Below are 15,241 nucleotides of genomic sequence, written 5' to 3' on the forward strand. Positions count from 1 at the left end.
CTACAAAAAAGTAATGAGAAGAGACATTAGTGTAAGGAAAAAAAAGACAGAACCAGGGAGAATGTGGAGAATAAAACCCTATTTGAGACCAAAATAAAATTGCTGACACTGAAAGCAAAATTATAAATGATCTAATAACCATAAACCCAGAGAAAAACGGAGATTTATCTGAGTGTTTCCTGAAAGCAACGACAGTGGCTTGGCTCTAGCTTGAGTAATGGTAAATGGATTGCATTTATATAGCGCTTTTCTCGCTGCAACAGCCACTCAAAGAGCTTTACAATCAATGAATGCCTCACATTAACCCACACCCACACACACATTCACACTCATACACTGATGGCAGTGTCAGCCATGCAAGGCGACAACCAGCTCATTGGGAGCAGTTAGGCGTCTTGCTCAAGGACAACGCGACATTTTTGCAAGGAGGAGCCAAGGATCGAACTGGCAACCCTCCAGTTACCAGACGACCTGCTCTACATCCTGAGCCACTGTCACCCCTAGGAGTAGACTTGAGGCTTCTTCAAAGAACACAGAACTATCAGAAAACAGTTAGAAGCACCCAAGTCTGGCTTTCTCAATATATGGTTTTTGTTGGACATGTAGCTGCAAAATAAGGGAGAACAGAGAATGCATTTAACATGGATAATGTCCACCCCTTAGCTTTCCAGGTGGACGCTGTGATGCCCACACACTCAACACACTCACACAGAGTCATGATGGCTGTATGTAGGTCTGGGCGAGTGTGTAAACGCTAACACGCACAGACAGACGAGTTACCTGGATGAGTGCCAGTGGCTTCTCTCGGCTGCGGATCAGTGCAGCCTCCTGTTGTTTCTCCTCCTCCACAATGGAGGCAAAGGTTACCTTGGAGGAGCAGGGGGGGCTGCCCACCACTCCCAGCACCCAGGGCCTGAGGGAGATAGCAACAAACGGCATGGGAGGGTTTTATTTATTTATTTATTTGGGGGGGGGGGTGTTGTAAATATGAATGGTTGCACATTGGCTGTGGTAACCAAGGCCAACAGGAGTCTTCCTGGGGCTGGCAAGGGTTGAGTGCAAATACAACTGACAGGCTTGTGTGTGTGTGTGTGTGTGTGTGTGTGTGTGTGTGTGTGTGTGTGTGTGTGTGTGTGTGTGTGTGTGTGATGTGCATCCATTTGACTGAGAGCGAGACAGACTTGTGGAAATTTTAATAAAAGACAGTAACAACGAAACAAAGCTGACATTGGCTCAACTCATAGACCCTGGAAAGACAGTCAAATTAATTCTGACTCAGGAAATGGATATGCTGTCCCAGAGGTCTAGATGAGGACAAGCAAGGCTACCATTCCTCCCTGAGCTTTTCACGCTTCCTCTTTTCAGTGCTCATCCAAACACAGAGGGTGAGGAGACGTGGCGCCTTCTCTGTTCTAAGTGATCCATTATGACACGAGGTCTGCCCTTATCAATTTTGATTAGCATCAGAGGCCTAACCACACTGACTCATGTAGCTGCTTAATAACTGTCTATTTTTCAGATAACAGCATACAACATGGGGAAAGATCCCACAGTCAGAGAGCTGGGGAATTATGCGATCGCAGAGTTCATCAAAGACTTGCAAAAACACAAACTTAACATTACTGAACTTAAATCTCATTACCTTAAATACCCACGAGGGAGAGAAAAGGAACACATATGCAAAAGTGAAAGAGGAGACAAACCATAAATCCAAGAAATTCTCTCCCTTATATACGCATATAGGCACAAACACAAAGAAACACCCGAGTTTGCTACCAGAGATGGCCGTCACCCCATGCAGTAAAACACAAGACTTGAAACTGCAAATTTCCACACTGGTTCTTCAACCGCACTACAAAACAACTCCAACAACTTAAACCTCTTTTCTGTAAATGGTTAACGTCTCCGGAATGCAATCGAAGAATCGAATTTTCCCACTTGTGAACAATTATTGCATCTAGGGACGCTCCAATTGATCGGCCGCCAATCATTATCGGACGATTTTCATCCTAATAGTTTGATCGGAGCTCTCTATAAAGGCCGATCAGATGACGCAAAATATGTGAGGCATTTCTCCATGTGTGGCAAAAGAAGCTCACTAAAATGGCTTCACCGGTCTGGCAGTTCTACAAATCGTCTGAAAAAGACAATAAAATCGCTTTATGCAATGTGTATGACGCAGAAATCCCTTGTGGGGTGTTACGACCCTTTCCGTCATGTCTGCCTGTGGCTTGGTGTGTGTGCCATCTGGGTTGTCTCTGCAGGTACTGGAAGTGGGCGTGGCAGTGTAATCAGCAACACTGGCAACACCTGGGGTCCTGCATGCCAGCAGTCCTTCAAAAGCCCCTTGGAGCTCAGGTGGCGCTTTCCTCCCTGAGACACCCTTTGGTTTTTAGTTGATGTTTGACTCGTGTTTCTGCACCATACAACCCTGCATCTACACACTATGCCACACATGCACTCACCTACACTACTGATCTTACGGATTACACACGCCACTGTTAGTTCATGTTTTCCTCTTAGGTTCTTCTTTCAATAAATTGGTTGCTAATCGGCTTGGTTGTGTGCATCTCCCTCTTTTGTCATGGCCATGCGGCCCGGTTTGTGACAAGTGGGGGGTCGTCCAATTTGAATTTGATTTGTTTGGGGCTGTTATTTGGTGCCCTTTTCCATTCATCCATTATCCAAACCACTTATCCTGCTCTCAGGGTTGTAGGAATGCTGGAGCCTATCCTAGCAGTTATTGGGCAGCAGGCGGGGAGACACCCTGGACAGGCCACCTGGCCATCACAGGGGGCGCGCACACACACACAAACACACATTCACACCTAGGGACAATTTAGTATGGCCGATTCGCCTGACCTACATGTCTTTGGACTGTGGGAGGAAACTGGAGCCCCCGGAGGAAACCCACGCAGACACGAGGAGAACATGCAAACTCCACACAGAGGACAACCTGGGATGACCCCCAAGGTTGGACTACCCCGGGGCTCGAACCCAGGACCTTCTTGCTGTGAGGTGACTGCGCTAACCATGGTGCCACTGTGCCGCCCTGGGGCCCTTTTGATGTGGGGTTTTGTTTGGTACACTCTGTGTTTGGGAGATATATTTTGGAGAGGAAAATTGATTTGGTTGTTTGGCTTGGTTGCTGTTTTGGTCAGGGGAGTTTGGTCCTGCAGTCACTCATATGTGTTGACATGAGCCGGCAGGTGTGAGCTATCAGCAGTGATTGCGTTTCCAAAGGACTTCCCCCGCACTATCTGCTTATGTAGCTGACGAAGACTTGCCTTCAACGTTCTCCGGCAATCACGGGAAATTAATCGAAAATACGATTTCCCTGCTCGCACCATTCCAAGAGCTCACGCAACAGATCAACTCATCAACTGCATCGGCTGCAGATGTTATACCTTGCATTAGAGCTTACGCATCTCCTTGAGAAAACATCAAAAGCCGTTTTGTTGGAAGTGATCCAGAAGCGATTCAGTGACATTGGATCTGAGCGCCTGTACGCAGTTGCTACAATTCTCGATCCAAGGGGAGAAAACGAATAGACCTACTACATAAATATCTGTTATGTAGGCCAAATGACCAATAAAAAGTTAAGTAGGCTATTGGTAAAAGGAATGCTATGTAATTTTCTTAAAATTAAACTAACTTTGCTTTAAAAATAAGCAGAAACACTTGTAAGAGTTGTGCAATTTAATAAGATAGGCTATAAAAATGCAAATGGCCTAACCTACGAAAATAAATAAAATAGAACTGTCTGCTTTTCTTTTTTTTTTAATAAAAATGTATAAAGACAGATATTTTGCAGACGCACTCAAGCCACAGATACGTGTTCTGCTTTCGGGCATCCTGACTGCCCGTTCAGGCCCCAGCCAGAAATGGCAGTATGATGAGAACAGTTCAGAGGCATGCGGCTCCGAGCCCCCAGAGAAAGTACCACGAGCTGGCTCTTTGCAGGCTATGTATGCTGAATTACTGGATGAAGATGTGGAACATGGCAGCAACACCAGCAATCAAACCGCATCGCAGATGAACCTCGCCTTGTCAGAGCCACTTATCCCATGAAGCCGACAGCTGCTTGCTTTCTGGCAGGACAATAAAAGCTGTTTCCCCGCACTCGCAGAAGCAGAACAAGCCTACCTCTGTGCGCCATGCACAAGTGTACATAGCGAGCGACTTTTCAGCACAGTGCAGAATGTTGTAGATGAGAAAAGGAACAGGCTGACTTCCAAAATTGCGGAGATACTTATATTTATAAGGAAAAACTTGCCGTCGTGCTTAAGAAGTAGGCTAAGCACGAAGGCAAGTTTTACAACCTGCCAATGGTAGCCATGGCAGGTTGTAAAAACATGTAAATGTTGAGGAATGCTTTATACAGTATTTGGCTATAGCCTTTCTTTGTTGCTGTTTTATATTGTCTAAATTTGTAGTAGGCCTAAATTTAGAAAGGCCCTGTATTTTGCTCTGTCTACTGGAATTGATTTTTATTGCCTTATATAGGCTATAATGGTTTCTTGTGCTTTGAAACATAGTGCATAGTGTTGAGCACATTTAGCTTTTATTCCATAGGAAGGCTAAAATATTTGCTAAACTGCCGAGCATAGGCTATTATATTGGTTTCAGTTTCTTCATAATCTACATGACCTAATAAGAGAATGGAATATGTTGCATATGTTGCCTTCCAATATATAGTTGTCAATTTATGATACTTTTTCAGCTCCTAATTATATTTCTGCAATGCTGTTAAGAATAGTTGGTTTATTGCTATAAATAGTTAATAAATAATGCTACACAATAAATGGAACACTTTAAATGAAAGATCCCCATTCCCCCCACTGACCCTGTGATCGGCAATCGGTATCAGCCGATTCTGATTCCCGTGACCGGCCTCAAAAACCCTGATCGGAGCAGCCTTAACTGTATCTAACCCAGCCACTGAGGATACACAAGCCAGTGCATTCTTAGTGCTGGTCCCAAGACTGGATAAATGGGAAGGGTTGTGTCAGGAAGGGCATTCGGCGTAAAACCTTTGCCAAATCAAGTATGCAGATCAAAAATCAAATTTGCATACCGGATCGGTCGAGGCCCAGGTTACCAATAATCGCCACAGGTACTGTTGGCTAGCAGGGTGCCGGTGGAAACTATGCTACTGCTGGGGGAAGGCATGTCCAGAGGCAGCGGGAGAGGAGGAAGAGTAGGAGTGTGAAGGTGAGTTGCAAATTTGAATGCTGGCACAATGACTGGTAAAGGGAGAGAGCTGGCTGATATTAGGGAGAGAAGGAAAGTAGATATACTGTATGTGCTAGAGACCAGCTGGAAGGGGAGTAAGGTCAGAAGCATCGGAGGTGGGTTCAAACTCTTCAACCATGGTGTGGACAGGAGTAATTCTGAAAGAAGAGTATGTCGAGTGTATTCGAGGTGAAGAGAGTGACAGAGTGATGAGTATGAAGCTGGAAATCGAAGGTGTGATAATGCTGTGAACACATATGCCCCGTTGGGTGTGAGATGGAACAGAAAGAAGAATTCTGGAGTGAGTTGGATGAAGTGGTGGAGAGTGTACCCAAGGAGGAGAGAGTGGTGATTGGAGCGGACTTCAGTGGGCTTGTTGGTGAAGGGAACAGAGGTGATGAGTGGGTGATGGGTAGGTATGGTGTCAAGGAGAGGAAAGTGGAAGGACAGATGGTGGTGGATTTTGCAAAAAGGATGGAAATAGCTATGGTGAATATATATTTCAAGAAGAGGGAGGAACACGGTGACATATAAGAGTGGAGGAAAATACACACAGGTGGACTATATCTAATGCAGGAGGTGTGATCTGAAAGGGATTGGAGACTGCAAGGTGACAGGGGAGAACATAGCTAGGCAGAATCGGATGATGGTCTGTAGGATGACTTTGGAATTAAGAAGAGGGAGAGTGAAGGCAGAGCCAAAGATCAAATGGTGGAAGTTGAAGGAAGACTGTCATGTGGCATTCAGGAAGAGTTAAGACAGGCACTGGGTGGTAGTGAAGAGTTGCTGGATGGCTGGGCAACCACTGCAGAAATGGTGAGGAGAAAGCTAGGAAGGTACTTGGTGTGTCATCTGGCAAGGAAGGAAGACAATGAGACTTAGTAGTGCCAGGAAAGTATACAGAGGAAGAGGTTGGTAAAGAAGTGGGATAGTCAGAGAGATGAAGAAAGTAGACAGGAGTACAAGGAGATGAGGTGTAAAGTGAAGAGAGAGGTGGCAAAGGAAAAAGCGTGTGGTCAGTTGTATGAGAGGTTGGACACTAAAGAAGGAGACAAGGACTTGTACCGATTGGCTAGACAGAGGGACCAAGATGGGAAGAATGTGCATTAGGTTAGGGTGATGACAGATAGAGATGGAAATATGCTGACAAGCAAGGAGAGTGTGTTGAGAAGGTGGAAGGAATACTTTGAAGGGCTGATGAATGAAGAAAATGAGAGAGAAAGAGAAGGTTGGATTATGCGGGGATAGTGAATCAGGAAGTGAGGTGGATTAGTAAGGAGGAAGTAAGGGCAGCTATGAAGAGGATGAAGAGTAGAAAGGTGGTTGATCTAGATAACATACCTGTGGAGGCATGGAGGTGGTTAGGAGAGATGGCAGTGGAGTTTTCAACTAGATTGTTTAACACAATCTTGGAAAGTGAGAGGATGCCTGAGGAGTGGAGAAGTATACTAGTACCGATATTCAAGAATAAGGGTGATGTGCAAAGCTGTAGTAACTAGAGGTATAAAGTTGATCCGCCACAGCATGAAGATATGGGAAAGAGTAGTTGAAGCTGGGTTAAGAGGAGAGGTGATGATCAGTATCATAGTTATGTTATCTGTTTCCTGTTTTATTTTGAAGGCTCACCGGTCTTGCCTTTTCTGTTCCGCCTGTCATCGCCATTATCCCCTAAGGCCATCCACCTGTGTCTAATTATCTTCCCTCGCCTTGTGTATTTAGTCAGTTTACTCGCCTGTGCCCCATTCCCTGACTGGCTCCTCAGCAGTTATATTCACCCTGGCTGCCCTGTCTCTTCGTTGGATTGTTATGTTAGCCTGGTGCGTCATGCCTTGTCCTCAAGCCTTCCTTATCGTTTGTACCTTGCCTGCTGTCTTGGTCTTTTGACCCACTACCTGCTGCTCCAGTTATTGAAGTTTGATTCCTTCATTAAAGCACTGCTCTATCCCAGCCTGTCTCTGCTGGCTGCATTTGGGTCCCCAGTTCCTGCTACCGGCGTGACGGCACAATCTGACTAAATATGGACCCAGCGAATGGTTCGTGTTTTTGGGACTACGTAAACCTATTTCAAAGCATGTGTCTGGTGAGACTAGCCTCCGGCTAGGGGTCACCCGGCTTGTTAGCTATCATCTTGTTTCCCAGTTGGCTAGCTTCGGGCCTTCTAGTCATCATCTTGCCTCCCAGTCTGCTTGTGTTGTGCCTGCTAGCAATCATCCTGTCCCTCAGTCTACTAGCCTTGGGCCCGCTAGCCGCCAACCTTTCTACTGGTCAGTAAACCACCAGTCTATTTATGGTGCTAAGCTGTCTCCAGCCCTAAACCCGTTCTGGGGAACCCGCCTGGCCTGGGGAAGTCCCCGTAGTTTCCACCAGCCTCCCAGGCTTCGTTGCAAGAAACCCAGTGGTTTATTATGCTATGTTGCAACCAGACCAGTCTGTTCTGGAACCCATCCAGTCAGCTCCCATCAGCCTCCTGTTGCCTTGCCCGTCTACCAGCTGACACTTCCCACCTGTTCCTGTGCTGCCCAACACTACAGCGTCTCTGCGGCCCAGCACCATTCTATGGAGAGCCTTCTGTTCCAGAGTGGTCAGCCTGTTCATGCACCTGAGTCACTGGCTGCCTTGGCTGATAGCCAGTCTGTTCCTGCTCACATCTAGGCTGATCCTGTCCCCAAGCCTCCAGCTGACCTTGCTGACACCTGGCCTGATCTCGATCCACCACCCACGTTTGCCAACACCCAGCCTCTTCCTGAGCCATCGGCCATCCCTGTCGATACCCAGCCTGTTCCTGCACTATCAGTTTCCCTCGCCAATGTCCAACCTAACCTCAAGTCACCAATCGTCTTTGCCAACGACCAGCCGGACCTCCAGCCATCGGCCGTAGCTGCCGACACCCTGCCCGATCTCCAGCAGTTGTCCATCTTCACGACCCAGAGCCAAAGCTTCCAGATTATCAGATGGATCGTCTTTGCTGCCCAAAGTAGTGGGGTCTTTGGGTTCCTGGTCGGCTATTACCTATCGCTTTTGAGGTTGCCTGGCTTCAGCTGTTTCCCGTGGCCCTGCCTCTGACGCCCGCCCCCCCCAAAGCAGGCCCATCCGCTGGTTGGCCTCCTGAGTGGTCCCACCTGGCCAGCTTTCCGAGCAGTCCCGCACCCTGGCCACCCTCCAGATCGGTGGCTCCTTCCGGTCCAGCTCTCAGGCCATCTGCCTGAGGTCCCTGGCCCCATGCATCTGCTCCCAGACCACTTGGTCCTGAATCCTCTCTCCACCCTGCTTGGTGCTCCTGGTCTGTTCATTTGGGACATCTGGAATCCATTCCTTTGGGGTGGGGGGTCCTGTCATAGTTATGCGTTTACTGTTTTATTTTAAAGAATCGCCGGTCTTGCCTTTTCTGTTCTGCCTCTGTCACTGCCATTATCCCCTAATGCCATCCACCTGTGTCTAATTATCTTCCCTCTCCTTGTGAATTTAGTCAGTTTGCTCGCTTGAACCCCATTCCCTGATTGGCCCCTCCAGCAGTTATATTCACCCTGGTTACCCTCTTTATGTTAGCCTGGTACTTCATGCCTTGAGCCTTCCTTGTCTGTTGTCTTGTACTTTTGACCCCCCTGCCTGCCGCTCTAGTTCTAAGTTTGAGTCCTTCATTAAAGCATTGCTACCCTAGCCTGTCTCTGGGTTTAGGTCCCCAGTTCCTGCTCCCGGCATGGCAAGCAGCAGTATGGTTTCATGCCACGAAAGAGCACTACAGATATGTTTGCTTTGAGAATGTTAATGGAGAAGTATAGCAAAGATCAGAAAGAGTTACATTGTGGATTTAGAGAAGGCATATGACAAGGTGCTGAGAGAAGTGTGGTATTGTATGAGGAAGTCAGGAGTGGCAGAGAAATATGCAAGTGTGGTGTAGGATATGTATAAGGGCAGTGTGACAGTGGTGAGGTGTGTGTGTGGTAAGAATGATGGATGGGTTCAAAGTGGAGGTAGGATTACATCAAGGATTGGCTCTGAACCCTTGTTTGCAATGGTGATGGGTTGATGGACAAGATCAGACTGTGGACTATGATGTTCCCAGAGGATATTGAGATCTTTAGGGAGCAGGGGAGAAGAGGAATGAAAGTCAGTAGGAGCAAGATGGAAGGCTCCTACTGACTTTCATTACATATGCGTGAATGAGAGGGAGGACAGCGGAATGGTGAGGATGCAAGTAGAGGTGATGAAGGTGAATTAGTTTAAATGGTCAATTGTTCAAAATGCGGAAGAGAGTAAAGGCTGGGTGGAAGAGTGTCAGGAGTGATTTGCAACAAGGGTATTGGCAAGAGTTAAAGGGAAGGTTTACAAAATGGTAGTGTGACAAGCTATGATGTATGGTTTGGAGACTGTGTAGCACTGACAAAAAGACAGGAGGCAGAGCTGGATGTGGCAGAGTTGAAGATGCTAAGATTTTTGTTGGTAGTGACAAAGGACAGGATTAGGAATAAGTTAGAGGGACAGTTCAGGGTGGACATTTGGAGACAAAGCAAGAGAGGCAAGATTGAGATGGTTTGGACATGTGTAGAGGAGAGATGCTTGGTATATTGGGTGAAGGATGCTGAAGATGGAGTTGCCAGGCAAGAGGAAAAAAAGGCTTACGGATACGGTGAGGGAGGGCGGTGCAAAGGACAGGAAGAGATGGAAACGGCTGATCTGCTGTGGCGACCCCAAAAGTGGGGGGGGGGGGTAGTAGTAGCAGCTCAGGTTCCCTTTGACTTCATATTTTGTAAAAGGTCTGGCCATTGGTCATTTACTCTCTGGAGGAGCAAGGTCTGCAGCCCCACAAGCACAAGTGACCACAGTAACTGTGCCTCTGTCTTCCTAGGTTGGGAGCAGGTTGACAGTATTTATTCTGACAAGTTTAAGGCAGAAAAACAAAGGCTAAAGAGATTATTGTAGATGAATGAGTGAGAACACTGGTTACTATGTCCATGAGAGCAAATATCCATGACTGCATAGAGTACACTGCTAGTCCTCTTATCTGTTCATTAATCTTGAAATACATGTGACCTCACAAAATGGGGGGGGACCCATATCCTTTATGTATCCATGGGTTTTGTTTTTGTTAATCTTGTGAGGTCTAAATGCTATCAAGAGTAAAAGCTTCCTCCAAAAACAGGTCTTAGAGACCCAGGAAAGGGTCAGTTTGACGATGGCAAGTCCATTTGTAGGGGTCATGGGTAGATTTAGATTAAGGCTTTAATGGCCTACACATTAGTTGGTTTTAGTGAAGCCCCTCCTCTGTAAATTTTCAAATATTGCATCAGCTGCAGGTGTTCTCCCTTGGAGAGCCTGCACATGTTTGTTTGTTAACCATATATTTATGCTAAAAGGAAGTGAATCTAAGCATCCTTTGGTAAGGAATGTAAACTTTTCATCACTGAGTGGCAGCCAAAAATGACACAATGGTTTTTGACTGGACCTGTGAGTTTTCAAATGATTTGTCTGGGTCCAGTAAGAGGAATCAACCAGACATCTAAATGCAAGGTCAAAACTGAGGCTTTTCTTTCATGCAAAACCGATACTGCCCAGTCAAAGCAATGAATCATTTAAAGAAGTGTTTTCACACAAGCAAAGGAGCAAATGATAAGCTATTGATTAGTGCACAGATTACCAAATGTGCTTTCTCCAATCACAGGTGGTAACTGGACAAAACACAATCACATTGTGAATAGCCTGTGTGCACTCAAGGCACGTGGTTTTCAAGAGTATCTACTACTACTTTCGGCTGCTCCCATTAGGGGTTGCCACAGCGGATCATCAGTTTCCATTTCTTCTTGTCTTGGGCATCTTCCTCTGTCACACCAGCCCCCTGCATGTCTTCCCTCACCACATCCATAAACCTCCTCTTTTCCTCTTCCCTGGAAGCTCCATTCAGCATCCTTCTCCCAATATACCCAGCATCTCTCCTCCACACATGTCCAAGCCATTTCAATCTTGCTTTGTCTCCAAACCGTCCAACTTGAGCAGTCCCTCTAATATAATCATTCCTAATTGTGGTTTTCAAGACTATAATGGCAGAATTAAGATGCATCGTTTTCTCCATTATTATTAGGGGTCAAAGCAGTGAATTTGCTGGAACCCTAATGTTTTTGTTCTCATTTTTCTTTAAGATTTTTCTCTGCTAAAAAAAAAGTGTTTGGGCACCAAAAACTATGACCAAAAAACACAAAAATTAGCAGGTGGGTTTGCCAATTCCATCCACTACTCGGCTACATAAAATGACACCCATTGACCTCAAGGTGGTGCTGTACTAATCAAATTTACGTTTTTGCAATTATCTCTAATGGATTGGCCCAGTGTCAAAATTCATCGTTTTAATTTCTCCAGTCATCTGCATCTTTGCTCAAATGGTCTTGTGCTCTAAAAATGTCCAATTTGATGACTCTCCATTTTCGCAACATCCTTTTTTTAATATCTTGTCCGAAACCACTGCGCCAATCATTCAAAAACTTAGTCAGGATCATCTATGTACTTCACTGATCTTAATTTGTACAAGAAATCTCAATATGTCAATCCATTTCAATTATACAAGCCCATCAATTTTTATCGAAATGGCTAATTTTCAAAATTTGCAATAAATCAAGAACATATTGAGATATCAACCTGAAACTTGAGAAACATGTTCAGTTTTCACTAAGCCCATATATTAAAGTGCACTGCATTTCACCTCTAGGTGGTGCCACAAATGAGAAGATTTTATGTCGTAATCAGCCGTATGGATTTATACGAAATTTGGTTTGCATGATCTAGGGTCATGACTCACTCTACATAAAATATGGTAATGATTGATTAAAGTGGCCAGGGCTTATTACAATGAATCTAAATTTCTAGACATTTCACATTCCAAACTTGAAAAAAAAAAAGAGAACCTGTGCGTTCTACATAGCTGAGAAATTTCCAGCACATCCACTGTATGTAACAAAAGTTTGCCTCACTGCAACCTATGGTAAATTCAGAAGTCTGTCACTCTATTTTTCAAAATATGCAAAATCCATTCACATCTATATTCTCCATGCTTCATTCAAATGCTACCAAAATGTATAGACACTTAAAATTCTAGATATCACATGTTTAAAATGGTGTCCAGATATTGAGTCCATAGTGACATTCAATGTCTCACTGTAATTAGCATTGTATGCACAAAATTTTCTATTTCGCCAAATGTTTGATCATACTTCACCAAAATCTTTGACAATACACCTGATGTCAGCAGAAGTTGGTCTGATTTTCTTTTTTCAGAATTTTTTCATCAACACTTTTGCCCCAACTGGACCTAAAAGTTTGCGCCGGACAATGCTTATATTACAAAAGTCATATCTCCTAACGCTTTTTGCTATTGCAACCAAATTTGGTGTACATGTGTCTTGAGTGACAATGACAAATTATGTGCAATTTGGCCAATAGGTGGCACTGTAGTAGCATAAGTTTAAATAGCCATAATTCATTAACTGTTAGTTCTCCATTCCATCCACTATCCAAACCGCTTATCCTGCTCTCAGGGTCACGGGGATACTGGAGCCTATCCCAGCAGTCATTGGGCGGCAGGCGGGGAGACACCCTGGACAGGCTGCCAGGCCATCACAGGGCCTATTAATTTGAAATGTTGTATGCTTCATTGTAAAAATGTTTAATGATATGACAGGACATCCTCATACTCCAATAGATATGGCTGCCATCAGCCAATCAAATTTCAGCTGTCAACAAAGACAACACTGTATGACTATCATGAAATTTGGTACACAATTACAGGCATACTCCAGATGCAAACCTATAACATTAGGTCAATCAACCTGATGATGGTGCTGAAACAACCCACTTTACGTTTTGGCATCTAGGTCAGAAAACGTTTGGTCTTGAATCAAAATGTTGGCTTCAACTGAATCGTGGGTCATGCCAAGTCATGTGCAGGTACACTTCAGACGCGAACCTACTACATTTGGCGCATGTGCGAAACTGCTTGGACCCCATTAATTGTCACTTGCGGCTATATTTTATTTCTTAAAAGTGGTGGTTGTTGGTAATATCTGGATTTGGTCCTAGTTTTGGTTCTCAAGCAGTTTATTAGCACTATCTTTTCTTATTGGATTATTCTACCATGCTACTTTCTGCTGTAATTTCTTCATGCTCTTGTACCAAACAGTAAGTCTTCTAAATTCCTTAAATATATATCTGTAATTATGAGCACAGACTTGATAATGTGCGAAGGAACAGGTACCCCACCCAATCGCTTGACTGAAGGCACTCCCTCCACTACCACCTTCAAAGTAAAAGTACACCTGCCCAGAGAGTCGTGTCGTGGGTTTCACATAAGGGGCAGTTACTCAAGGAATAATATGCGTTTTTGGACTAAACCATAAACTGTAGACCTAAGAAAACATGTTTTAATGTATTAGAGCAGTATTTGACTTAAGTGGGACAGTAAGAGTTAAGGTTAGAGTCAGACATTAGAGGAGGAATGCAACTGTCCAGCACCCGTAGTACAATTGTGTGGTGCATGCCCTGCTGATGCTCGTCCATTTTAACAGCAACCTTGTCAACACGCCTACACAGTGCCATCAAGTGGAGAACAGTGGTACTGAAGATAAGATCAGCGTAGAAGAGTGCTCGCTTTTCGTCTGGTTTAAGTTACAATCCTGAAGAGTTATATACTTGCATACTTTTTCTGGTGTATTTATCAAAAATATCTAAATCATCAAGGCTTTTGTAGTTTTACAATCGGGTACAAATTTCCTTGGAAAAGTGACAGCCTACATAGCGTTTTACATCTTCACCACAGCACTCAAATGTGGATGAAAACAACTGAAGTTGGCTATCAAGCAGGTTTTGCAGACCAAGTCTTTTGTGTGATAGTGAGGAAGGCGCAAACAAAATCACTCGTAACCTTTTCATCCAATGGATCTCGGAGGTTTGGAGTGCTGAAACATCACCTGCAACATTTATCATAGATGTCTGCAAGTTAAAACGGGATCTTCAGAATTGTAACTTAAACTACATCAAACTTGAGCACCGTGTTTGTGTTCATATGAGGATGTGTACCCTTAGGATTCTTTTAAGTTCATACTTACCCAGCTGGTCTCTCCGGCTCTGCAGGTTCTGCACATTTACAAGGGACTTTCCTGGGAGCAGCAATAGTGACAGGAGATGTGAGACTGCCTTGGACCTTTGCGGCCCCAGGAAGCCCCGCTCTAACCACCCTGCTCTCCTCCTCTGCCAGAAGCTCCCGGAACGGGCGTGAGGAAGGTGGTGATAAGACTGCTGTTGCCCTGAAGAAAGTAGTAAAGATCATTCTGGGATGATCAATTAAAAATAGGAGTAACAGAGGGCTCACCAAGAGCGCAACAGTATCGATTTTATCACTCATAGCTGCCATTCGTAACAAAAGTACATCTTAACAAGGTAACATTAAGCCACAGAGAAAATCTGTGAGTTTCCAACAGTGCATCAAGTTTGGCAATAGTGTACTTTTTGGCTAAAGCCACTGACCAGGCCTTGCCAATGCTTTTGGATGGGGTGATCACAGGGGTTGGTTTCGATGGAGCGGACTCTGAAGTGGCCTCCCTATTTGCCAAGGCCATCATTTTCCTCTGCTTCTGGGACAGCTTGGTAGAGACAGGTGAGGGCTTGCTGCTGTTGCCACTACAGACAATGTTGAAATGAACGATAAATAAGAAAATGAATTGGTCTTTGGCCAGGCTATAATTGAACTAATGAAATAAATATGAAAAGAAATAAATGTGAAAAATTGACCCCAATACCTTCCAGGGCTTTTAGGAGTTGATCTAAAGGTTGGAAGAGAGTTTGCTTCCATGTCCATGATTGCCCGCAGGTCCATAACCGGGATTGGGTGGGCAGGACTGGAGAGATCAGCAACACCAAATTATGAGAAAGACGGCTCAACTTTCACCTCTGATTCAATACTGACAACTGGATATGAAGATTATCTCTTTTTTGCCCAATTTCTTCTCAAAATTAAGAGGGAGGA

The 15,241-nt window shown here is 44.8% G+C and overlaps 1 protein-coding gene across 2 annotated transcripts in view; it reads right to left on the reverse strand.

Moving 5' to 3' along the window:
- ibtk (inhibitor of Bruton agammaglobulinemia tyrosine kinase) overlaps positions 1 to 15,241 on the reverse strand; it is a 42,716-nt gene that overhangs the window by 2,606 nt on the left and 24,869 nt on the right. For both annotated transcript variants that reach the window (XM_056285704.1, XM_056285706.1), the window contains exons 26-29: positions 15,015 to 15,113; positions 14,743 to 14,895; positions 14,325 to 14,522; positions 781 to 913 (exon numbers count right to left, since the gene is read on the reverse strand). In XM_056285704.1, the coding sequence (XP_056141679.1) occupies positions 781 to 913; positions 14,325 to 14,522; positions 14,743 to 14,895; positions 15,015 to 15,113 (583 nt within the window). The remainder of the gene's footprint in view (positions 1 to 780; positions 914 to 14,324; positions 14,523 to 14,742; positions 14,896 to 15,014; positions 15,114 to 15,241) is intronic.

Source organism: Lampris incognitus, chromosome 9 (assembly GCF_029633865.1).
Source record: "Lampris incognitus isolate fLamInc1 chromosome 9, fLamInc1.hap2, whole genome shotgun sequence".
NCBI classification, from domain to species: domain Eukaryota; kingdom Metazoa; phylum Chordata; class Actinopteri; order Lampriformes; family Lampridae; genus Lampris; species Lampris incognitus.